Source organism: Ascaphus truei, chromosome 4 (assembly GCF_040206685.1).
Source record: "Ascaphus truei isolate aAscTru1 chromosome 4, aAscTru1.hap1, whole genome shotgun sequence".
Classification (NCBI taxonomy): Eukaryota; Metazoa; Chordata; class Amphibia; order Anura; family Ascaphidae; genus Ascaphus; species Ascaphus truei.
Window position 1 is genome coordinate 70,909,053 of NC_134486.1, and position 27,128 is coordinate 70,936,180.

The 27,128-nt window shown below is 45.5% G+C and overlaps 1 protein-coding gene and 1 long non-coding RNA gene across 3 annotated transcripts in view; one reads left to right on the forward strand and one right to left on the reverse strand.

The window, feature by feature from the left end:
• The window catches only part of LOC142492853 (uncharacterized), a 39,084-nt gene extending 37,029 nt beyond the window's left edge, over positions 1-2,055 (reverse strand). Inside the window, exon 1 of the long non-coding RNA XR_012800917.1 lies at positions 1,848-2,055. This is a non-coding gene — a long non-coding RNA (uncharacterized LOC142492853). The remainder of the gene's footprint in view (positions 1-1,847) is intronic.
• Positions 1-27,128, forward strand: part of PLCB1 (phospholipase C beta 1) — an 810,170-nt gene that overhangs the window by 610,402 nt on the left and 172,640 nt on the right. For both annotated transcript variants that reach the window (XM_075596018.1, XM_075596020.1), the window contains exon 13: positions 7,328-7,412. In XM_075596018.1, the coding sequence (XP_075452133.1) occupies positions 7,328-7,412 (85 nt within the window). The remainder of the gene's footprint in view (positions 1-7,327; positions 7,413-27,128) is intronic.

Sequence of the window (27,128 nt, forward strand, 5' to 3'; positions counted from 1 at the left end):
AAATGTATTTCAATACAAAAACTACATATTAAAACGTACAAAGTACTAAAAAAAATGATGCTCCGGTGAGTTTGAACATTTCCCCGACTATTTTGTCGTTGCCTGTTGAATGGCGAAGTGGGTCGCCCAAGGGATGCACCTCACTATGGTCCTGATTCTATATATGCCAAATCGGCTGAAATTCCCTTCCCCTAAGTTAGATCCAACTTCCTGTCCAGTCCAGCCAGACACCTGGGACTGGGCCCAGGATATTTGTCCTGGCTGTCCCCACCTGTGCACCCTGGAATTGAAAAGATGCCAGATTAGTAGGCAGCAGACAGAAAAGCTGCCTCAATATCTGCCATGATCAGTAACGCTGTCTTGCCACATTTTCTTACCAAAGGCAACATTAGAAACATGACAGAGTCTTTTGTTTCCCATCATTCACCAATAAACCTTTAGGGTATGATACTGTAAACAATGAATGAGCATTTTCAGGCTTGATACTGTTCCTAGGGGAGATAGCCTAAATGCCAAAATGGAAGGGATGCATAGGGGCCAGCTATTCTTTCTAGAATAATTGTTTACTCTATTAACTCCCAACTATGACTGTACAGTACTGTATATCCTTAAGGACATCTACTAATTATTTATTTTTTTACGTTATAAACCTACCATGAATAAGTGTCCTCAACAGGAGGAATCCAAAATTCCCATGCAAACCTTTCCCACAAATGTTTGGCCTCATTCTTTTTAGGGTAAATGCTTAACCAGTATGCCATCTCCTTTACCTCTTTTTTTTTTTTATAACTTGTATTTTATTATTATAAATGCATGATATACATAAAAAAAAGACATCAGGTGCATATTTAGCATATCATATACAATATCCTTTACCTCTTTTTGATGCCAATGTGCTCCTACTTCTAAAGTATTGCAAGGCAGAAGGGTTCCTACTACAGACTGAACTTTCATGTCTGTGATTGCCCATTACAATGGGACTTGATAAATACCCAATATGCTTCTTTTTTGAGACCTTGTGGCCTGACAGAAAGAACGCCAAACTCGGAGGAGTCTTAATTAACAGTCAGGACTCGACATCCTCCATTCCACATTTAAGCTACTGTAAGGGGTGTTGGGATGGCCAATTGTTAACAAAACTATTTATCATAAAAAATCTATGGTAAACTCCCCAAATTCTTCTAAGCCTATAAGATAATATCCACATGTTTAAAAATGGCACTACACACACAACAAACTTCTTTTCATGTAACACACTAGATAAAATGTAATAGGCTTGTAGTCATATATTGAATTATCTCTATGCTGTTTTTCCCTTCCCCAACACTCTTATCATCTTTCAGTCAAACTTTCCTATTTACTGGTGTAACCTCTCTGTATTTTACCTCAGATTATATGGCCTATTACTGAGGTGGGAGCCTGAGTCCTCTGGGTTACTGTTTAATTCTTATAGTGTGTGGTACATGTTCTGTGAGACTGGAGGGACTAGACACAACACAGGGGCAATGAATTATAACAAGCTTTATATACTCATACAGCTATAATTTGTGGTGTTACATATCTCATATGAATCAGTACAATGACTTAATCTCAGAATCACTCCATACACATACAGTATATATATATATTTAAACCAACTATACCAACAGTGCGAACGCTGCACAAACAAATAATAACTTCTCTCTGTCCGGCCTCCCAATCATGGGGTACTGGCCTGTAGATCCTGGTGCGCAAGGACAATTGTTGAAACTCATAAACTGTGTGTGTATTGCATGCTTGGTGCTTCACAAAGATCAAACTGTGATGGCACTATAACTGCAGTTTATATCCTTTGTTGGTTAGCTCACCCACTCCAACTTGGTGTAGTTCCTGCATAGCTGGGCTCCCTAATCTCATTCTGTAGTAGCCTCTGTCTGCCTTCTTCCCTCTGCTGTCAGGTCCTGGTCTCTGCTGGGCCCTGCTGAATGCACTGGTCTCTCTCTCTCTTCAGTTCCCTCTCTCTTAGGGGTCATGCATAGGGACCCTCACTCCCTCAGCTACCTTTTCTACTGTCACCAACTGTCATTCCACTAGCTAAGCACAGTCACATGGTCCAATGGAATGTAATTCTTAAAGGGGTCATGTCCTGTGCTGATAGCAGACACAGGGGGCTGCACTGGAATAACAATATTGAATCAAATGTTTTCCTTAATTGATAACGAGAGATGCATCCCCAACAGGGTCGCCTCACTGCCTATAACATCCTTAAAGCACCCTTCGGCAGCCCCAGATGTAACAGCTTTCTGATTATTATTCTCTTCAACCTATGTATGTACTAGTAACTTCATCATAATCATATTGCCATGCTGTCCCAAAGCCTTTGCGGCTTAAATACAGTAGGCAACAGCCCTCGTTCTCATTCATAACACTTAATTAATCAATGTGTTTGTTCAGTGATCCTAGCACCTCTAAAAGTTGTTTACAAAAACTTGCTCACTAGTAAAAGATCCTGGGTCAGCAAACGTCCACCCCTCTGCAAGAAGGGAGTCTGTACCTTCTGCTCCACCATTCTGTTGGTTCTGAGGCAGCTTCCTACTTCTGCTCTCGCCAACACTTTGCTCCCCGCTGCCTTGCCAGTACCACCTGGCAGATCGTAGAACCAGCAGTTAGGCGGACAGGGGTTCAAAATTAGCTAAATTAAAAATTATTTGCACCAGCTAGCTGCACTCCTATACCCCTTGATCACACAATAATTCCTCTCTAACTGATGTCTTGGCCAAGGGCCGCCAATAAGGACCAATACCCATGTCACGCTCCAACACGTCACCAGCAGCGCCTACAGTACAGCCAATCAACAGCTGCCATATTCTCTCTCAAGCCTACCAAGGAGTCGGTGGCATACTTGCCCCTTGGCTGAATGCCAATTAGGCAGCCCAGTTTTTTTGCAAGCATGATGTATGAGTTTTTTTCTTCTGTACAAGTGATTTGGTTAACTTCATTTGTAATCACGTTCCATATCCAAGTTTTTACATACATCTGTTTTGTACTTTCATCAGTTTTAACATCTAGTCATGGAGTGTCCATCTAGACACTGTGTCATATGCCCCAACTCCACCAAATGAGTTATGGTGGCGAGAAAAAGTTTGGGAACTCCAATGATAATTATGGAAATTCCATAGTTTTTCCATGATAACCTTCTTGAATCAAAACCAGTCTTTTCTTAAATATCCTATAGGGTTTATATAAACCAATTCCATGTCTTTTGAAACAAAATTATGAAGGAATTTGACAAAAAAGGAGTAATTAAGAGTCAAGGTATGTGCAAAAGTACATGAAACCCTGGTTTTGTCAGCTAAATTAAAGAGGATAATTAGATTCATGTGTTTAAATAATTAGGTAGGTCTTCAGGGATGAGTTTTGGAGGCCCACCCTATATAAAGATCAGAAAGTTTGTGAGTTTGCTTCACCCTACAGGTGTATGGAAACACGTCATACCACGATAAAAAGAAACCTCTGAGGACCTCAGTAAAGCAGTTATTGATGCCCATAAGTCTAGAAAGGGTTACAAAACCATTTCTAAGAATTTGGGGCTCTACCAATTCCCTGTCAGACAGATTGTCTACAAATGGAAAAAGTTAAAGAGCGGTCGTGCTATCAAAATCTTGCCAAGAACAAACCGGCAAATCATCCAGGAAGTCACAAAGAACCCCAGAGTAACATCCACTTTTGCCTTGGATAATGTAAGTGTTCATGACTCAACTATCAGAAAAAGACTGAACAAGAATGGTGTTCATGGAAGGTAGCCAGGAGGAAACCATGGCTCTCCAAAAAGAACATTGATGCCTATCTGAAATCCGCCAGAGAACACATAGATGATCCACAACACTTCTGAAACAATGTTTTCTGGACAGATGAGTCAGAGGTAGAACTTTTTGGGCTCAATGAGAAACATTATGTTTGGCGAAAACCAAACACTACGTTCGAACAGAAGAACCTCTTCCCAACCGTCAAGCATGGTAGTGGGAGTGTGATGCTTTGGGGCTGGTTTGCTGCCTCAGGACCTGGACAGCTTACCATCATTGACGCAATCATGAATTCTGCATTGTATCAGAAGATTCTAGAAGATAATGTCAGGCCATCCATTCGTGAGCTGAAGCGAAAGTGGGTCATGCAGCAAGATGATGATCCTACACATGCAAACAGATCTACAAAGAAGGGCTGCAGAAGAAGAAATTCTGCATTTCAGAATGGCCTACTCAAAGTCTGGACCTAAACCCCATTGAAATGTTGTTGCAGGACCTGATGTGAACTGTCCATGAAAGGAAGTCCTCAAATGTCACTGAGTAGAAGCAGTTCTGCAAGGAGGAATGGGCCACAATTCCTCAAAACCGATGTGAGAGACTGACCAGCAGTTACAGGAAACGCTTAAGTCATTGCTGCTCAAGGGGGTGCCACCATGTACATAATCTAAAGGATCACATACTTTTTCACACATGGATATTGAATGTTGAATAATTTGTGAATAAATAAATGTTGAAAAAGTATCATATTTTTGTGTCATTTGTTTGATCAGATTATCTTTATTATTTGGACTTAGATCAAGATCTAATAACATTTTAAGTTTGAAATATGTGAAATACCGTATATGTGAAAATCCTAGGGGTTCACAAACTTTCTCGCCAATAAGTATTTTTTTCAATAATTTGTAGTGTACCCATCTGTTTTATTTTACTCGACGTTGTGACATTTCTTTCTGTTCATTAATCTAACTACTATTTAGCATAGTGCTGCCAAGGAAAACTAGGTTAGTTTCCTACATATTATTTCTCTCAGGAGTTTTATTTTATTTTATGTCAGTTCAATCATTCGTTCACCAGGACAGCATGCAGGAAAGGCAATGACAAAAGACTTGAGGGTCTAGTAAGATTATCTATGCCATTGCACAATTATTTGCATCCATCTGTGCTCTCCTCGGAAGTCATCTTAACAGCTATGGATAGCTAGAGCTTCCCTAGAGGATTTTGTCAAAACAACTTTCCACAGCTGCCTACTGTACCACCACATTGCCCTATGTGGTCAGCAGAGAGTGCTCAAAAGGCAAACACATGTTTCTCTACCCCCCAAGCCAAACCGTGTCCGCTTTTATTGTTAAACTCACACTTTACTGGACAAGAGATTACGAAGCCTGCGGGAGGAGGAGCGCCTAATTGCTTGTTTTCTTTCTGGCTCGACGGGTCAGAAGGGAATTCATCAATGTTTTACTACCATTTTGTACAGAAAATGATAAGTTGCTTTACACCACAAAATAATCTCAAGAAGAACATTACCTTCTGGGTACATTATGATCACATTTGGACGTATTATTGCCTCAGATCACACTACATATACTTTTTGATTGTTATTCTGCTTTTATACCCACCTGTAATATGTCTAATATAGCCCTAATATATTAGTAGTTGACCAGTTCCCTCCACACGCAAACTTTTACATGATTTATACCACAATGGCGTGCAATTTACTGAGGTGCAATTACCTTCATCATATACAGCCTGTAGTATCTGTCATGTCCTACACATAAAACTCTTTCACTTTAAACTTCTAGAACAAACAAAACCTGTTGTGTCCTCCTTGAACAGAAAAAATGCTCCTGAAAATATTGTGGGAGGTGCTAGCTTCTGAAATTGAAGCCTAATTCAGTTATAGTGCCCCTAATCTTTATTACTCTCTCATTTGTACAGTATGCGCGCATTACAAATGTAGTAATGTGTGGTAAAGTACAAAGGTTTATTGGAAGCATTATGGTTTCCTGGGCCATTAAATCTCAAAACGATACCTTTTAAAATATTTTCGAAAAGCTTTGAGCGTGACCTTAACCCAGATCATATTTATCTTGTGCATGTTTGTTAATTGGGTGAATTTGTTCATTTGAATGATATTGTATTGTATGTGACACTACAGTACATACACGTTATAACACCTCTTTCTCTTAACGTGCTCAGTCTAATTAATTACACTCTGATGCTGAAATGATCCTGTAATTTGTCAATACGATTCAGTTACTGTATGTTCCAATTTAAATATATTTGAAAGGTTCTTGTAAAATGTTCCCATAAACATACATTTCAGAGGTGCTATAAATATATCCTCGAAGATTTCCATTGTTGTAATGTTCTTAGCACTGCTTTCCATTTCTGTCATTTCACTTCTATTTGAAAGTTGCTGCCATAGTCTTTCTTTCTTTAACATGTGAACTCCCTATGACGGTTTTGTAGTTTGAGATGCATATTCCTTAACATTTGGTAGCATTGTCAGTATAATTTTCAGACTTAATTTCTAATCAAATACACATACAGAATTATTGAGCAGAAAGTGTTGAATGATCAGAGATTGATGGCTGCTTTAAAGGTAACTGTCCTATACTGGTCACTGTATTTTACTACCTTAGACAAATACTTTAACCCTATGATAGCTACAGTTGTGTGCAAGAATTTGCACTGTTCTTGCACTTAAGTTGTTAAATATCATTACATATGATAGTTATTTAAATGTTTTTTCCTGTCTACAATCATTCCTTGCTGGGATGGCTGCAAACGTATTGGACATTGCATTTTTTTTTTTTTAACTCTCAGTTACTACGGTATGTTATTTTTATTTAATATTATTTAATAATAATATTATTTTTGCGGAACCTTATTTTTGGGATGTATTGAATATCTTCAAATGTGTTTCACAAACCTTTTTTATTTTTATTTTCTGCCTTCTCTTAGATTGTTTTGCAAATGTCCACATTGCTCGGAAATGTAAAATTTTCACCAGATTAGAATATCACCAATTTTGTATATTTTGCCAGAGTTTAGCAACAATGGTAGTAAATTGCAGTGCATGAAGGACCACATGACTTTGCACATGGATTTTTACTTCTTGACTTTTTAAAGGTGTTTGTTCTCTGTTCTCCCCTGAGCCAGAACATTTAGAATGTGAATCCATCAGTAGGAAAAGATGAACTCTCTGGCACTCATTCATTCACTGGGGCCTATGTATCAGCACACAGAAATGTTTCTTTTGATACCCCATTTTTTGATCCAACGTGTCACAAGCAAGAAGCTTCTTCATCAAGTTTATCTGGCACAGATTATTAACCAAGGAAGATTTAACCATGGTGGATTTTTATTGTCACACAAACAAAGGGAGACATTCCAGAAAAAGGAAGTGCACAGGTTATAATGTTGTAATTCATTCAGATGTGTGGTTTCCAATGGGTAGCATTAGAATTTGAAATTGTGTCATTTTCAGGATGAGTTTAGGAACAACGGATCCTTCTTGAGTTCTACCATTTTTCTCTTTTTAGACCCAAGCAACAGGCAAAGATGGCAGAGTACTGCAAGCAAATATTTGGAGATGGACTTCTGACAGATGCATTAGAAAAGTATCCAGTAAGACGCTTTCATTGATTCAACTATAATAATTTTGTAGCATTTTAATATTGTGAATATTCAACTTACTGTTGTTGCATAAAACCTTTGAAGTTTGTTATGTATGCATTATCTGAGCAGGCTGTGTTAGCCGTACACTTTAAGCTACCTAACTATATTTGCAATACTATAGAAATCATTTTCACATTCCATTTCGTATTGATTTGTAATGGTCTGAAATCTACATCCCGGCATCCAATGTACAGTACAACCACTAGTGTAGTTATTATTATGTAGCCGAGTCCCTCTCCTTACCTCAGGTGAGAGGGGAACTGCTCCACTGTCTAGCCTGGCTGCGGAGCTCCGTTCGATCGGGAGTGTGGGGGCGGCTATGTTGTTAGGAGCGTATGCACAGTGAGGCAAGGCTTGCATGCGCAGTGCGGCAAGGCGCGCATGCGCAGTATCAGGAGTGTGGTGGCCATCTTAGAATGACTCCGCATATACAGCAGCGGGACTACATGTCCCAGAATCCTCAAGGGGAGGGACTAACACATGGGACTGTCCCAGCCAATGGGATTTGAGCAGGAGAGAGGAACAGGATATCCTCCGCGTGCATAGAGCCCGCGTGTCAGTGCTGAAGGAGGCGGCAAGACAGAAGGTAGTGCCCAGGGAGCAGTGCTTCCTGGACTAGGCCCAGACCTTGCCCCCTAGGCCCCAGCTAGGCCCTGAGCCAAAGTAAAGTTCAGTACTATAGGGAAGGCCACAGAGAGGGACTCTTCCAATTTAGTACTATTGCTGTGCCGGTGGACAGACGGCCACATGGCACTCTGTGGTCTGGGACCAGGCCATAGTGCTCCAGGACACTTGGATGAGACACTCCAGCTGGAGCTCACCCCACAAGGAGGATCTGGACTCTTAGGAGATAGGGGCATTGTTGTCGGAGGCTCCGCTGAGTGGGACCTTCTTCAGTCCAGACAGATACCCAACGTGCACCAATATTTAGAGGGGGTAGCGCTACCTCACATTTGGATGGGATTACTGGGACGGACACCAGGTGTTATTGGTGCCATGGCACCCTCAGTACTTTGGGGGAACCACTCAGTATTTGGGGATCACTTCACTATACCGTTGTTACCTAGTATTGATATTATTTATGTTTCGTATTGTGTACAGTAAAGATCAGTTATATATATTGTGTGGTGTTATTGCTTACTACTGTTGTATTGGTTCCTGTGAGGGGTTATCCCGTCAACTCTGGGATCCCTCACAGGTGGAGTCGCTGCACGTAAGGAGATAGAGCTCACCCCAGGCTCCCAGAAGCGGAGGCTCAGGCCTGCTGTGAGCATACAGGTACAGCAGCAAGCAAAGTTGCCCGTGCAATTATCTCCCTTATGATATACCTTGTATGTTATGTTTTTTGGGGGATTCTCTACTGCGGAGCACGGTCAGCTCTCCACAGAAGCAAAAGCCAAGAAAAATGACTTTCTACTCATTTTATACTGATGAGATCTTTCACATTTTCCTCCTAGTTGTCTCAGCATTATTACAACATGGGGAGAATATAGTTAATTTCAAATTAAATCTTTTCTGAGGGCTGTCACGGGATACCAAGTTATTTACACCTTTTTACCGGGATCATTCATTGAGCGAAACAAGGTAGAGAAATAAATTGTAATTTATTTGACATAAATTCGCTTACACACAATGAAACACCAAATACAGATGAAAAGACACACTTACTATGGGGCTGGTGTTGAAAACTAGACTTTTCTAGGTGCACGGAACACTATGGAGAGATTTACCCTGACCGGGACTTAGCCCAGAATCTCCTGGAACCCAAATTGGCATAAAATTCCATTCGCCACCGCTATGTCCTCTTCTGAGAACTTGGTCCCTACTGAACGCGAGTCAGACCAAATCTCCTGGAACTCAAATCGGCATAAATTCCCAGCTGCGTCCGCTATGTTCGTTTCTAAGAACTTGGGCGCAAAAGTCGGGACTTAGTCTCTGGCGGGCAGGCTTTTCAGGCTTGAAATCAAAGCCGGTTGCTTTTCTATTACAAACAAGGCATCTTTGAAAAGCCCACCCGCACTCTTTCAGCTCAGACTCAAGGGGAAAACACAATCTGTTTAGCTGAGGGCTTCTTATAGTATTCTCTGCTTCATTCATAAAATAGAAGCAGAGCGGACAGCCAATCAGCCCGTGGGAACTTTCCCAAGCAGCCAATCAGAGCCAAGCCAAGTAGAAAAGCCGGGTCAGTGGGGAATTTGAAATAGCCAAGAGACAGGCGCAAGCCTGCTACATCTCCCCCCAGCTATCCCAATGCCACCCGCTGGGCAGGCACCCTAGGTCTGGCAGAACAAGTAGCATCCTGGAGGACTGACATTGATCTCTTGACATAGTACTCTGCCTTTCCCTGCTGACCAAATACTGTTCACACCTCTGGACATCCTCTGGCTGCTTTGAACTCCAATATCCAGAAGACAGGCTGCCTGTTTGGACATCGGTTCCGAATGTAAAATACACTGAAATACATTTTAATAAACACTGAGTCTCTGCTTCAGCTAGGGACATTAGGTGAGGATCTTGGGGTTTGAAAACTAGGAGTCTGGGAGACACTGCATGGCCCCAGTGCAACTCACCCCGGGTACTCGAAAATAGTGCGAGTAAGCCGGGGAGAATTATAGGGCCACCGGTAACTTTGTCCCCAGACCTCCTGCAGTCAAAATGACTTGATTTGCACCCCAAAACCCTACCTAAGACTTAGACTCCCAAAGTTTGGAGTCTCTAGGATACAGGGAACAGAAAAAGAAAAAATGTTGTCTCTATTTCTTCCTGCCTTATTTTTCCACACACTTTCCCTGTGACTCAATTTGGATTCACAGAGCCCCACCTCACCCCCCCAAACTTATAACCCCTTGTTGGGCACCCACAAACCCTATACTTGTTGTGGGTCACCTTGGCACTACTTGGGGTATCCCCCTTAACATAGGAATTCCCTCAGCTACCGGAATACATATTTATCCCTGTGCCTCATTCTCCTTTCTGGTCTGTGCTGAAGCAGGGTACCCTAGTGAAGAGTCACGCTTCCTTTTTAAAGGGGAAGTATCGCTGGAACAATGTGCCTACATGTATCCAAGAATCAGGCTTGATTCCCGGGTAGTAGAAAATAAACACAGAAGCGCACCAATGGTTAAGATAAATATATTACACATAGGGTATAATAACACATAAAAACTTACATATAGGTATATATAAGTCCAGTAGCGGCCAGTGCATAGATAATGGGTCCAAACGAGTTGGTAGGCACAGTTGGTAAAAGCTGGAACTCGCAGATCAGTCCCGCGCACTGGGGCTGACTTGCTTGGAAGACCTCAGATGTTCCTTCCAGGTTGCGGCTTGTCGCAGGACCCGTGTTTGAGTAGTCCTCCAATTGCCTGTGTACTTCCTTCCCAGCACACGTTCCACTCGAGCGAGCAGGTGGAAACAGCTCAAAGCTCCGTGGGAGAACTGGGACTGGTACAGCCAAGCGTCTGGACATCAACTTGCACTGTGTGAACTCCGCAACACGTTTCACACTATTCAGTGCTTCATCAGGCGGTGATGAAGCACTGAATAGTGTGAAACGCGTTGCGGAGTTCACACAGTGCAAGTTGACATCCAGATGCTTGGCTGTACCAGTCCCAGTTCTCCCACGGAGCTTTGAGCTGTTTCCACCTGCTCGCTCGAGTGGAACGTGTGCTGGGAAGGAAGTACACAGGCAATTGGAGGACTACTCAAACACGGGTCATGCGACAAGCCGCAACCCGGAAGGAACATCTGAGGTCTTCCAAGCAAGTCAGCCCCAGCGCGCGGGACTGATCTGCGAGTTCAAGCTTTTACCAACTGTGCCTACCAACTCGTTTGGACCCATTATCTATGCACTGGCCGCTACTGGACTTATATATCCCTATATGTAAGTTTTTATGTGTTATTATACCCTATGTGTAATATATTTATCTTAACCCTTGGTGCGCTTCTGTGTTTATTTTCTACTATCTTCTGACGTTGGAGTCTTCCTACGAAAGTCATCGGTGGAGGAGGGATGCCTTCACATCACAGCAGCAGCAAGAGGGGAGAGTTGATCTACTTCAAGATCTCTTTTAGGAAGCATGAGCGCGGTTTGATCTTCTCATCCATGGTAACTGTGTTGATTCCCGGGTACATTTATTGGGGAACCAGTAACTCAGGACTCCAACCTCTAGACATTTTGTCAGCGGTTCATCCAGAAAACACTCCTTGAAACACACCCATTAGAAATCCCTGCTTGATTGCATGCCCGGAAAGGGAAAAACACACCAAAAAAAATTATTACACTTTGCAAATACAGTTCAAGGCAACAATACAATGTTACTGGGCCCAAGAGCTAACTCTCTTGGACCCTTATACATGGAGCAGGGGTAACCAAATGGGCTTTACCTGTATTATAAAGCCTGGTTACCCCCTCCCATCACAAGGGCATGGTCTGAAACTGATTTCAATGACAGTAGATAACTGGATTGTCAGGAATTAAGTGTACTTGCCATGCATAATAATGTCCTTAACAAATGTATATTTATTCTATGGCCTAGATTCACTAACCATTGTTAAATCTGCAATAATATTTGGTTCTATGAAGGAAGAATAAAAACACATTTCATATTCCACATGTAGCGTTTTTTAGAATTTGGGTGATTGGTAATCTTATTGTGCAAACAGGCCCTTTCTAGCTTCCCTGAGGGAGGTGAGCAACCTGAGCTCTTTGGCGGTAGAGAAAAGACTACTTGTCATGGTTTAGAGCCTCCATGGGATTTGTCCTCAACATAGGTATTTTGATCAGGACACGCTGAATAGGGCAGATAGGGGTTTTAGGCCTGGTGTGACGGTGCTCGTCTCAAATCAGGAAGCGGACCCTCAGGGCTGAGGTTGGAATGCAAATAAACCGACCACAGCCCAAGGACAGAGGCCTGCAAGAGTATCCGTAGTTGGTATGGAAGCAGGGCTCAGGGCTGGCAGCAATGGTGCGGAGTCCAAGGTACAGGCAAAAGGTCAGGGCAGGTGGCAGTGGTGCAAAGTCCAGGCAACAGGCAAAAGGTCAGGGCAGGTAGAAAGCAGCAAGGTCGGGGTCACGGTCAGGGGTCAGCAACAGGGAATCCAAACAGGTAACAGGAACAGGCGACAAAATAAACCGACAGGAGCTGCAAAAACACAAAACTTTGCTCGGCGACTCCGACCAGGAAGTGCAGCCTTATATAGCAGTAAAATGGCCAAATTGAACAGAAAGGGCAGGCAGCCTGGAAAACAAGAATTTACAGCAAAACCCGGCACAGATCGAGCAGAATCCTTATAGTAACCCCCTCTCTAGGAGTGATCTCCAGGCGATCTAAGCCGGTTTGGCAAGAAATCTCAGATGAAACGCCCGGACCAGTTTGAGGGCATGGACATCCCTGGATTTGATTAATGAATTATGTTTGGGTCCATAACCCTTCCAATCGACCAAGTATTGTAGCTCGCCATGGATCTTCAGGAACCCAGTATCTGGCGTACTTCAAATTTCGCCTGGCCATCCATCAAGAACGGTCTAGGAGGGGGGGGGGGAATAGGAGAAGAGGTGGACTAAAGGCTTGAGGAGGGGGACATGAAACACTGGAGGTATCCTTAAACTAGCCGGAAGGTCCAATTTGAAGGTCACCGGGTTGACCTGTTTCAGGATTTTGTAAGGTCCAATGAATTTGGGCCACAGTTTGGAGGAAGGAAGTTTCAACCGGATATTTTTCTTAGCCAGTCAGATCTTATAACCCACTTGAAATGGGAGGGATGGACGTTGACTTTTATCCACCTGGGTCTCATGCTGGAAGTCAGCTTTGGCCGGATTGGCCTGGATCTTCTTCCAGAGTAATTGGAGTTCTTGGATTTTATTATCCACTGCAGGAACTCCAGAGAGAGGACTGGAAGGAGGAATGGCAGTAGGGTGGTACCGTAGGCACAGAAGAACGTAGATTCCAGTGTGGAATCATGGTTCATGGAATTGCAGGAAAACTCGGCCCACGGGAGCAAATCAACCCAGTTGTCCTGTAGTTCAGATGCAAAACGTCGCAGAAATTGCTCCAAGGACTGTTCAGTCCCTTCCGTGAATCCATTGGAATGGAGATATAGGAAGAAGAAAAATGAAGGGAGATGCCCATTCTTTGACAGAAGGCCTTCCAGAATTATGAGACAAATTGGGATCCGCGGTCCGAAACCATAACTGTCGGTACTCCTTGAAGGTGAAATATCTCCTTAATAAAGATTTCAGAAAGTTCGGGGGCTGTAGGTAGCTTCTTGAGAGGAACAAAATGGGCTTGACGTGTAAGGCAATCAACTACGACCAGTATGGTAGTCATACCCCTAGAGAGCGGCAATTCCATGACAAAATCCATGGATAAATGGGTCCACGGACGGGTGGGAACTGGAAAGGTTTCTGCCTTGATTTCTGGTTCTGTAAGGGGGTAACAAGGAGAGGGGGGTAACGAGGAGAGGGGGTAATTGAGGAGAGCGGGGGTAACGAAAGGGGTAAGTGCGGTTTTGAGGAGGGGTGGCCCATGGGAGCAGGTCGATGGTACAACCATAAGATCGGTGTGGCGGTAACTCTTCTGCCTGTTTTTTGTCAAATGCATCGGCAAACTCCTGGTAAAAAAACTGGAAGGCATGACAAAAGTCTCTGTGGGTGGTCGAACCATGGAAATGGTGCAATGCCTCGGAAGACAAGATTCATGGCAATGTTGTCCCCAGGCTGTCACTTGACTGGTCGCCCAATCAATCTTGGGGTTGTGGTGCCGCAACCAGGGAAGGACCACTGGAGTAGAGGGAGAGCAAATGACATAGAATGAAAGCGTCTGTTTGTGGCGTGCCCCCAGCAACACCAGCAAAGGATTAGTTTCGAGAGTGATGGTCCCAGGTATCAGAGGTCTTCCATCAATGGCCATTACCACAACTGGGGTCTCCCTAGTACGGAGGGCAATGGAGTGGAGTTCTCCAAATGCGTTATCAATGAAATTCCCTGCAGCTCCTGGAGAGGAGAGTGAAAACGGCAGGAGGAGCTGTGCAGGTTGGGAAGGAGAAGGAATAGAAGAAATGCCCAGAGAATATTCCTCTATCTTCACTGGGCACTGGGGTTTCCCTGGTTTAGGACAATTTCGGGCAAAATGAAATTTGAGCCCACAATACAGGCACAGCCCCCTGTCACGTCTCCTAGTTCTCTCCTGCTCAGGTAATTTGGTATCACCTAATTGCATCGGTTCCTTATCTAGGCGAGGTGCAGGTTGAGGAGTATTGAAGTGGGGAAGAGGCCGAATTATTAGAGTTTTTGAAGGACGGTCTCGCTCGGTCTGCCATTCTCATATCCGGAGATCTATTCTGATACAGAGAGCAATCAATTCCTCCAGATCTTTAGGGGTGTCCTGGCAGATCAGTTCATCCTTTAAATCCTCAGAAAGCCCTTGCAAAAATGCAGCCAGCAGAGCTTCATTGTTCCAGCTCGTCTCCACAGCAAGGGTTCGGAATTCAATGGCATACTGGCCCACAGTACGGGTTCCTTGCCAGATTTGCAGGAGCGAAGCAGAAGCAGAAAAGACGCGACTGGGAGCGTCAAAAACTTTTTTGAATGTTTGGTGAAAGGACATCGTTAATCAGTGGGAATTCCTTTTGCCAGAATGGGGAGGCCCAGGCTAAAGCCTCGTCTGTCAGTATGAAAATGACGTATGCTACCCTGGATCGATGGGTGCAGAACATGGAGGGCTGGAGTTGGAACTGGATCGAACACTGATTCAAGAATCCTCTACACGTCATAGGGTCCCCTCCATAAAGTAGAGGCGTCGGGATCCGTGGTTTTCTGGACATAGGGGTTGACAGAACTGTCGATGGAGACGCTGCCTGCAATGGTGGTGAAGGGTTAGAACCCACCTGGAATGTATCCAGCCGGATGATAATTTCCTGAAGTCGGCTAGAAATGAGTGACAGCTGTTGGTTTTGCTGAGCGAGGCATGTCTCAGGATCTCCAAGTAGTTCCCCTTGGATAGATACGGCTCGCGCTACCTCAGCGGGGGCCATGTTTGGCCGAGCAAAATATGAAGGTGCTCATCTCAAATCAGGAAACGGACCCGCAGGGCTAAGGTAGGGATGCAAATAAACCGACAACAGCCCAGGGACAGAGTCCTGTAAGAGTATCCGTAGTCGGTATGGAAGAAGGGGTCAGGGCTGGCGGCAATGGTGCGGAGTCCAAGGTACAGGCAAAAGGTCAGGGCAGGCGGCAGTGGGGCAAAGTCAAGGTAACAGGCAAAAGGTTAGGGCAGGCAGAAAGCAGCAAGGTTGGGGTCACGGTCCGGGGTCAGCAACAGGGAATCCAAACAGGTAACAGTAACAGGCGACAGCATAGACCGACAGGAGCTGCAGAAACACAGAACTTTGCTCGGCGACTCCGACCAGGAAGTGCAGCCTTATATAGCAAGCTGCCAGTAACCAAAATGGCCAAATTGAACAGAAAGGGCAGGCAGCCTGGAAAACACGATCTGGCAGCAAAACCCGGCACCGATCGAGCAGAATTCTTACACCTGGACAGCAAATGGACAAGGAGTCCAGCACTGATGCCTCCGTGGAACAACCTGTAACCTTAAAACACACATATATTCACAATCCCCTTACTGGAATAATGTAAACCAGACATTGAAAACAATAACAGGTAGTTTACTGGAGAAAAGGTTAAGGAACTAACAAACAATAAGTAGCACCCCACCTCCTCCCAAGATAACTTTTCCTAACACAGTTCACTCCATTGGACCTCTTGGTGTTGTAGTGTGTAGGTGTTGCTTGATTAGTACTATGTGGACAGGGTCTACTTAACTATCCCTGACTAATAACAGGGATACTCACAAACCGTGTATGGACCGGCCAGAATAGTACTTGGTGCACATGGGGTAGATGACCTCTGGGGAAGGAATTTAGACCTCTGTATGGTGCCAGGCACTGCATACCTGGTACAACTACCACTTCAGGTTGGCTGGGGCAACCCGTTACACGAACTAACGTTTCAGTGAATGTCTCTTAAATCAGCACCTGGGGTTCTCTAAACAGTATGTGGAAATACCGAGAAGCTTGATTGGAAACTGCAGCTTTGCACTGATCTAATAGTACATACAGTACTCCTCCACTATATAGAGTGAATTTCAATGCAAGGCCAGTCAGGATCAGCACCGCAGAACATACAGGCTGGGAACCTTTCAAGATCTACACTCTATCTCTTCTGTTTCTAGCTGCTTCAATGTAACAGCTTGTATCCCTGCTTGTCCTGGCTCCTTAGGCTGAGTCCCCGCTTGCGCTGAGCGCGCTCATGCTTGGAGAGCCAGGTGTCCTCCGATTTATGCAAGCGCGCGCGGAGGGGGGGGGGGGGGGAAGAGGGGACGGCATTTCAGGCCAGCTGAGTGCGCGGAAAGTATAGTTTTTTGTTTTGGTAAGCGCCAAACGCCAGTCAGCGTGTGTGCCCGCGCGCACCTCGTGAGCGGGAACTTACATATTTATATATATGTAATATATGTAATATATGTAAGGTCATTCCCTTATGTTGATTCACAATCATCTGATTGCTTAGAAACTCACATGATCAGGACATAGTGGGAGAACCGTGGCACTGAAGGAAGGCAGAAGAGGCACAGCTAAAAGTTTTCTTTAGCTGGACTAAAGTATCTGATTTTAATAAGAAGAGGAGTCCTAACTCTAACCAATGGGTTGCTATGGCATATGACATAAAAGGCATCATGCTTTTCACTGAATATAAACATGGGCCTGATATTATTGGAAAAAACTTGAGGAAGGGTTGTATAGCTTTAAAGTTCACAAATATAAAGTGACAACACTGCAGTTTCTTTAAATTAATCTATGACAAATCACTTCTTGTAAATTCATTGCAACGTACAACATGTAACTAACATTGGAGATGTTAGTAACAAGAGACAAGGGGTGCCCAATGCTGCATCCAATTGACAAAACATAAAAAGTAAAATACTTCAATAATAATAATTGGTTATTTAGTTAACCCTTTGGCCAAAGGCGTCATAAGCCTGCATACCAACGTCAAGGTATAACCAAAATAATGCAGGTCCTACACTACACTGTGAAACCTTTCCTTTTACCTCTGTGAGAGGGGAAAAAACCATAATGGGTCTTGTTCCTGCAGCAAGTGAAATGACCTTCCAAGTTAAAAGGGTGAAGGAGGAGGAGTGAGCTCTGGGGGGAGGTGCCACAGCCTCCAAAGAGACATAGGTTAACACAGATACCCAGCAAGCTCAAACTCCCCCACCCACCACAAATTGAATATATATTTATGTCAACCAGAGAGCTACTGAGCGTGGCAATTGTATATAACAAGAGACAGGGGGTGCCCAATGCTGCATCCAATTGACAAAACATATAAAGTAAAATACTTCAATAATAATAATTGGTTATTTAGTTAACCCTTTGGCCAAAGGCGTCATAAGCCTGCATACCAACGTCAAGGTATAACCAAAATAATGCAGGTCCTACACTACACTGTGAAACCTTTCCTTTTACCTCTGTGAGAGGGGAATCTATTTTGATCTGGTTTGAAACTGATTGGGTGGGCGCAACGGCACAGGGTATTTCCCCCTGGGGGGAGACAGTGATAACAGAGGGTGGTCGCTCCAGGGCGACCCCCTCTATTTCTCTCCGCTCTCCAGGGAGAGGTGCAGAAGTCACTGTTCCAGATGGGACAGCTACATCTCTTGTGGTCCCAGGAGGGACCTGGGCCCCTGAGGGCCCCGCTGTGGTGGGCACAGTGGTACGGGGTGTCTTGGCAGAGGGAGGGGTGGGTGTAGGAGTTGGGATAGGTCCTCTGTTCCCTTTGGGGCAACTCCTACGAGTGCCCACAACGTCTGCCACAGCCCTAACATAAATCTCCATGCTAAGGCCAGGTGACATTGGGCACCTCACCCCAAGCTTCCTGCTCAGACAGGGTGTGGCCCCAGCATTGTTATTGCCGGGGCCGACGCCTGCAGCTGCCACCTGCACCCAAGTTGAACCTGGGACTGCAGGGGTTAAACTGACAAGAGGAGCTGGGGGAGGTGCGGCCAGGGCACTGGAAGTACCAGGCCTTGGGCTATGGTTGTTACTCCTAGGGGCCCCAGTTTTAGGAGTCCGATGTCCAGGTGTGGCCCCTGTTGCTGCACTAGTCCTGTTCCCCCCAGGCATGATGAAATAAGCCTCTAAGTAAGGGGAGGAAATAGTGCTTAGGGAGAGAGATGCAGGGAGGTAACTGTTTCTTTTAAGAACCAATTAACTATCTCTCTGCACAGGGAGGGAATGAAAAACAGCTTTTAAAACCTGCTGTAATTTTCTCTTTCTCCCTTTAATTATTTAACTCTCTCTCTCTTATAAGAAACCACACACAAAAAAGAAGGTTTTAAAGTAAGACACAGAGCTCTCAATTGCAAATGAAAAAGAAAGAAATCAGGCTTTAAATTAAATTGAAAACTGGAAGTAAAAAACAACCAGAGGTGGGGGAGGGGAGAGGGGTTGAGACTGCAATTCCTGCCAGCCAAATTGCAGCTTTGCTGGGTTGAAATACAGCAGCCTCTGGGTGAAAACAAAAACGGTTTTTAAACCTGAAAAAAACCACCCAAACCCTCTACAAAAACCACTGTATACTCACAGTATACTCCCCCACAGATCCACACCAAAGTATACCAAAAAATAAAGAATAAAAGAAAAAAAGAAAGAATACAACCTAATTCTTCAGCAATTGCCTGGGAACTCTGAGTGGAAGAGAAGCAGGCTCCAGCACAGCTACACACAGGAAAACAGGGCCTATGCAGAACCCTTCCTTTACCTCTGTGAGAGGGGATCTATTTTGATCTGGTTTGAAACTGATTGGCCGGCGAAGCCGGCCAATTCAGTTGAACAGCAATTCTACTTGTTACCAAGTAGAACAAAGATAAACCAGTCAAACAAAAATGAAATGAACCCAACAAGTGCACTGATGAAGTGCACTTAAAACAGAAGGGTTAAATCTGAAGAACCCTGATTGGTGGATACCGAGCAAAGCACCCCGCCTAACGCCCACTGGGAGGCAAACTCTGAAACCGTCCCAGTAGACTCGGCGTACGAGTACTCTGCCCGAATACGGGAGTGCACCAGCGCCCGGAACATGACCACGATGTTTGTCGGGACCCCCCCCCTCCAAACACTGCTTCCTGGTTTTACAAATGGCTACCTTAGCCAATGCCAGGAGCAGGTTGACCAGGAGATCCCTAGGCTTATTGTCCCGGGACACTGGGCACCCAAAAATAAAAAGATGAGGTGAGAAGTGCAACCAGAACAGCAGGAGCAAGCTCCTCAAGAAGGAAAAGAGGGGTTGCAGTCTGGCACAACTCGAATAAATGTGATATACGGACTCCCGCTCGCCACAGAAGGGACAGGTGGCGGGGGAGTCCGTGAAGTGTGCCAAATACTCTCCTGTGCTCAGTGCTCCGTGGAGGACTCTCCAACTCAAATCCCCAGCGGGACAGGGAACCAAAGATGAATAGAGTTCCCTCCACCGGGGTCTCTCATCCTCGTTCGCTGGGAATACCCGCCTCCAGATGGTGTCTGGGCGGGTGACAAGGGCGAGGTAAGGCACTATATGGAGCACCAGAGAATACAGGACTTTCCTCGGCATGCCGTGGAAACATGCCGGGGACATTTCCCCCAACTTGCTGAGGTTGGGGGAGAGAAGAGCCCGAGGGGGTTGCCGTGACCTTGGTTCTATGCAAAGATTCGGAGAGCCGAAGTTGATAGGATGCAATACCCCCTCAATGAAGGTGCGGGAGTCGGGGTGTATGGCATCTTTAATCTCCTGGATCAAACGACGAGGGACGCGGGCAGAACGCAGATCCATACGGGGCGCGAGCACCTCTGCCCCTACCCAATCCCGCCGCTCATAGTCCAGGAGATCCCCGACTCTGGTCACCTGCGCCAGGATTAGCCGGCGGCAAATAGAGGGTGAATCCAACATCCGAGCCCCCACTGCCGGATTATACAGCAGGGGCTCGGCGAGGAAATCAATCCCCACCGCCTGTTTCTTCCTGGTCGCGGAGACCAGTTTCCAGGCCTTCAGTAAGTCCCGGTAGTATGCCGGCAGCTCCGAGAGGTTTCTACCTAAACCCTCGGGGGGTAGTTGGTGAAGATAGAGCACAGCTGCAGACGCCCTGCAATGTGAAGCAGGGAAAACAAAACCAGGCCACTCCGCAGTAGTATTATCAAAAAGTGTATTAAGCCAGCAAGCACATACAGGGAACAAAAATAGAACAGATAGAACGCACCTAGCTGTGGCTGGAAATATACAGTCTGTCGATCCGGGACCAGGACATCCGTTCACCCCTAAACACCCTAACATGGGTGAACTCAGTGGATGCCTCAGGATGTTGTTCTCGCCAGACGTCTACCAAGGGTGACGCAGAACACGGGTGTGGCTCCTGACCATTCCGGTCCTTCCGAGCCTCGAGGGTACAGTTAAAATCACCCCCGAGCACCACGTATTCGTCCGCGTCGACTGTCTCCAGGTATTCAGACATTCTGACGAAGAACTGCCTTCTCAGGGGTCCGGTGGCAGGAGCATACACGTTCAGGAAATTAAACGTGTAGTCCTCGTGTCGGACCCTGATATGCAACTGGCGACCTGGAACAACAGCTTTGGCAAGCAGCAGCTCTGGTTGAAAGGACTCAGAGAACAGGGTCACCACCCCACTAGATGTTGAAGTGAGATGGCTGAAGAAGACACTGCCTCGCCACTCCAAATGCCAGCTGGCTTCAGCCTCTGGAGTGGTATGGGTTTCCTGCAGGAAACTCACAGAATACTTCCCCTTCTGCAAGAAGGAGAGTACCTGGAACCTGCGAAACCCATCCTTACAGCCGTTAACATTTAGCGTACCGATGCTTAACGCCATTGGTAATCAGGAGTTTTTTGGTTCCCCACAGGTGCTCAGGGTACTATACCCTGAGAAGCCTTTACGTGGTCTCGCATCACTTTTTCAAACTTCAGGACCCGAATATGGATAGCCCCAGAGATTTTGGCCTTGTGGTTGGCCCTGATGTAAACTCCGAGAGAGTGGAGAATGACCGAGGCATCTTTCCACTTCTCAGGGGCCAACTTCACCTTAAAGTTTTTATGCTTGCAGAGGGTATCCTCTAGGAAAGCATCTAGCTCCTTGGCAGGGATATCAGGGGTCAAAGAGTCCACCGACTCCACGGTGCCAGAAGACTCCTCACTGAGCCCCAACTCCCTAAGCTCCTCTTGACTGAAAGGCTCAAGACCCTCACCCTCCCCTGCGGGGGTCTCTCTCAGTCCTAGAGTGGGTTCCCCCTTCGGTGTTTCCACGAGGGGGTCCACTAAAACCTCCACTTCCAACCCCGGGGTAGGATGTTCAGGGGTATCTGGTGGCGGCATGGCAGAGGCAGCGGTTTCTGGAGTGAACTTTTGAACAAAAAAGGTACCCATTACCCTCCTGGTCTCCTCTATCGCCGTGTAAGTAAACGGAATGTTAGGGGCATCCGCCTCAATCACGGGAGGGCACTCTTCTGTAGGCACCCCAAGGAGAGAGTCTAGCCTGGCAGTCATCTTTGACAAAGACCAAAACTCCCCACTAAGAGGGCTCACGTCAGATAGCCTCCAGTTGAAATCCGAAGTGCTCACTAAAGCATCCCTACCTACACCTGCCTCCCCCTCTCCATCCTCAACCATGGGGGTCAGCCCTAGCCCATCCCCTACTTCTGGTGACGCAAAACCTGACTCCGGAGGGGGATCTTGGCTGGCTCCAAAGATAGGTGCATTCGGCAAGGCAAATTCACCGAAGCACAATTCTCCTGGGGATGCTCTCCAACCGGGAGGGGCGTTGAGAGGCACCCCAACGTCTATATCTATGGGCAAGGCCTCATGCTGCTGAGCATTTTGGCCTTCCACCCCAGAGACGCTGGATACCTTCAGTTGTATTCCCTCCAGAAATTCGAGGGGGGGGGGCTGTACATGTGTAGGATCTGGTTTACACTGGCTAATCGTAACCAGTGGGCCGGACAGGACCACCTTTTGCGGAACTGATGTTACGTTCCGCTTCAGAGACTTCAGAGAGTAAACGTAATACGGTTCACCCTCCTCTGCCTCCTCAATCACCCTCTTATTTGTTTTAAATTTCCTCTTTCTGGGGATTGATTCCCCAGAAGAGAGTGCCGCTACCTCCATAACAGGAGCTTCCTCCTGCTCCCCCACACTCTGTACGGTGCTTAAATTGGGGGTAAGGTGTTCTTGGGGGGGGGACAGCGACAACAGAGGGTGACTGTTGTGGGGTGACTTTTCCTTTCTCCCTCTTTGTAGGGGGGAGAGGTTCAGATGTCACTGTTTGAGTTGAGGCAGTGACATCTTCTATGATCCCAGGGGGGACCTGGGCCCTTGAGGTCTTTTCCTTCTCCCTCTGTTCTTTGGGGAGAGGTTCAGATGTCACTGTTTGAGATGGGCCAGTGACATCTTCTGTGGTCCCAGGGGGGGCCTGGGCCCTCAAGGGCTTTCCTTTCTCCCTCTTTCTTTGGGGGAGAGGTGCAGATGTCACCGCCCGAGATGGGGCAGCAACATCTGCTGTGGTCCCAGGGGGGGGGGGGCTGGGCCCCCAAGGGCTCCACCGCGGTGGGCACAGTGGCACAAGGTATTTCCCCTTGGGGGGAGACAGTGATAACAGAGGGTGGTCGCTCCAGGGCGACCCCCTCTCCTTCTCTCCGCTCTCCAGGGAGAGGTACAGAAGTCACTGTTCCAGATGGGACAGCAACATCTCTTGTGGTCCCAGGAGGGAACTGGGCCCCTGAGGGCCCCGCTGTGGTGGGCACAGCGGTACGGGGTGTCTTGGCAGAGGGAGGGGTGGGTGTAGGAGTTGGGATAGGTCCTCTGTTCCCTTTGGGGCAACTCCTACGAGTGTGCCCCAGCTCCTTGCACAGATAACATCTAATTCCCTCCGTGCCATAGAACACTGTGTACATTATGCCCTCGTACGGCACCCTAAAAGAACCCTCCACAGATTCTGTGCTCCCCGGCAGCTGCACTTGTACCTGCCGCCTAAATGAGAGCACGTGCCTCAGCGCTCTATCCCTGCAGCCCAGCGGAATTTTTGTTATGGGAGACTTAATGTCTCCCAGGACTTGCAGGTGCAGCCGCATGAGGCTATCTGGGATGAAGGGGGGCACATTGGAGAGAATAATCCTAGTGCCTAACCCCTCCATGGGCTCTACGGGGATGTAGGTCCCCCCTACACTGATGCCTTTCTGCACCAGGGTGTGCGTGGCAGCCAGCGTACGGAGAAAGAAAATGCCCTTCCCGTACATCTTGCTGGCCGCCACCACAGCAGAGGGACCCACAACGTCTGCCACAGCCCTAACATAAATCTCCATGCTAAGGCCAGGTGACATTGGGCACCTCACCCCAAGCTTCCTGCTCAGACAGGGTGTGGCCCCAGCATTGTTATTGCCGGGGCCGACACCTGCAGCTGCCACCTGCACCCAAGTTGAACCTGGGACTGCAGGGGTTAAACTGACAAGAGGAGCTGGGGGAGGTGTGGCCAGGGCACTGGAAGTACCAGGCCTTGGGCTATGGTTGTTACTCCTAAGGGCCCCAGTTTTAGGAGTCCGATGTCCAGGTGTGGCCCCTGTTGCTGCACTAGTCCTGTTCCCCCCAGGCATGATGAAATAAGCCTCTAAGTAAGGGGAGGAAATAGTGCTTAGGGAGAGAGATGCAGGGAGGTAACTGTTTCTTTTAAGAACCAATTAACTATCTCTCTGCACAGGGAGGGAAAGAAAAACAGCTTTTAAAACCTGCTGTAATTTTCTCTTTCTCCCTTTAATTATTTAACTCTCTCTCTCTTATAAGAAACCACACACAAAAAAGAAGGTTTTAAAGTAAGACACAGAGCTCTCAATTGCAAATGAAAAAGAAAGAAATCAGGCTTTAAATTAAATTGAAAACTGGAAGTAAAAAACAACCAGAGGTGGGGGAGGGGAGAGGGGTTGAGACTGCAATTCCTGCCAGCCAAATTGCAGCTTTGCTGGGTTGAAATACAGCAGCCTCTGGGTGAAAACAAAAACGGTTTTTAAACCTGAAAAAAACCACCCAAACCCTCTACAAAAACCACTGTATACTCACAGTATACTCCCCCACAGATCCACACCAAAGTATACCAAAAATAAAGAATAAAAGAAAAAAAGAAAGAATACAACCTGATTCTTCAGCAATTGCCTGGGAACTCTGAGTGGAAGAGAAGCAGGCTCCAGCACAGCTTCACACAGGAAAACAGGGCCTATGCAGAACCCTTCCTTTTACCTCTGTGAGAGGGGAAAAAACCATAATGGGTCTTGTTCCTGCAGCAAGTGAAATGACCTTCCAAGTTAAAAGGGTGAAGGAGGAGGAGTGAGCTCTGGGGGGAGGTGCCACAGCCTCCAAAGAGACATAGGTTAACACAGATACCCAGCAAGCTCAAACTCCCCCACCCACCACAAATGTTGGAGATGTTAGGGATGGACATTCCCAAAGTGTGCATTTTTTGGGCCATATTTATTAAACAGAGTTAGCTAGAAAAAAAACTGTTTAACAAAAGATATCTCACCATTAATTTATGCCACCCAGTCTCACTCATTAGGGCTGTGTCTCAAACAGCATGCCGTCAATCCCACGAAGCTGGGAAACCTTGAGACACAACCCTAAATTCTGCCTCTGGCATCATACCTCTGCCCCCCTCACTAGCCCTGGCCACCAAACATCATTGACCCGCCTTCCAATGTCACATACCCTGACCCGGGCAGACAAAGGATATCCTGCTCTCAAATGGTCTGTAATCAGTTTTCACTTGGAGAGCCCACCGATAATGCATCAACTTACTAATTTAGTAAGTTTTGAGGATGTTATTTTCTTCTGAACAGTGCTTCATCCAGCGTGCTTTTACTTTTTACTTTGGTACCTAAAACATTTCATCCCCGCATAAAGCTAGGTAGCTCTTCAATATTTTTAACATATGCTGTATAATTCAACATATGATGAATCATTTGTAACATACAGTATACTTGAAAGCCTAATGTAGCACAGTGTAGTAATAATAATAATAGCATGTTTTTGTATAGCGCTGCTAGTTATACGTAGCACTTTACAGAGACATTTTGCAGGCACAGGTCCCTGCCCCGTAGAGCTTACAATCTATGTTCTTGGTGCCTGAGGCACAGGGAGATAAAGTGACTTGCCCAAGGTCACAAGGAGCCAACACTGGGAATTGAACCAGGCTCCCCTGCTACAAACTCTCAATGCCAGTCAGTGTCTTTTACTCACTGAGCTACTCCCTCTCTAGTAGAATAACCATAGAATATACAATTAAGTATGTGCATGGAAAATGAATCCATTAAAGCAGCATTTCATTCAAAATCTTATGGGGTTTTTTTTATCATTCAGTTGTGTAGTATTAGATACAGTAACACTTACTGCATTTTTTCATAATTTCTCTTTCACTCTTTATGCCTGTCAAGCCTTAATGTATGAAGCTTCTTTGGGTTGCAATAGCAACTATTTAAGAAACGACACCACTTCCTCTTTTGAAATAGGTCAGCCATATTGCATGCCCTGGGCAGCAGGATCTTCGCCGATCTATCGTGGGTTGAACAGATCAATCGGCAGCTTTGATAATTGCATTGTCATGCTGCATTTAGTAAAACAAACAAAAAAAAATTGGACAAAGAGAAAATGCCCTTTTAACATTCTCATACTTTTCCTTTACTTTAAATTTGGCTGCAAATATCTGTGTCCCTTTCCTATTGGTGAACTTTATAGTTAACAAACACAACAAAGATAAATAGCAAACCTACAGTACTGTATTTAGACATCACTAGGTTCTCAACACTAAATCTGCTGAGCTATTCATATTTGATGCTTTATTTTGTGAATGGTGACTTATAGCAGAAGCCAAGGAGAATTGCTTTCTACTACATTTTTTATATGGATGAAAGGTTTCTCCTTTCCTGTGTAGGTTTTGTACAATCGTTCACTAAAGAAAAACCCAAGGCTACTCTTCCGTAAATGTCTCAACATTATTACTACATGGAGAGAATATACAGCAGTTGATTTCTGCGCAATCCCAAATGCTTAAGACCTGCCTGGATGGTCTGCAACTCATTGCAATGCTTAGAGTTTACTCGCTTGCCAGGAAAGAAGTGTACTTTCCATGCATTATGATGTCCTTATCAAATAATTTTATTATAGAAGCTCAAAAAATAAATAAAAAAAGTAGTTCAAGGAAAATAAAACTAATCTTTTGCAGTTGTTGTTTTTTTTATAGCATTGCAGGGGGTTTGCAGCGTTTTTTTTTTTAATTGGGCCATCAATTGGTGAAAACTTTTTATATTTATATTGGATCATTATTTTTTTAAAGTGTATTTATTGTACTTCTATCACCTATTGCAGGTTTGCTGGCCTTATCTTGCCTATGAATATAGTGGCCATTATATACATAGGGAAGGTATATGTATATAAAATAGTGTATATACTATATATAGCGCCAACAGTGTATGTCGCGCTTAACAAAATTACAATACAGGGAAAACAAAGTACAAATAATGGTAATAAGACCAGTAATAAAATAATATAACTATATCAGACATGCTAGTCTCTAGCACGTGAATAAG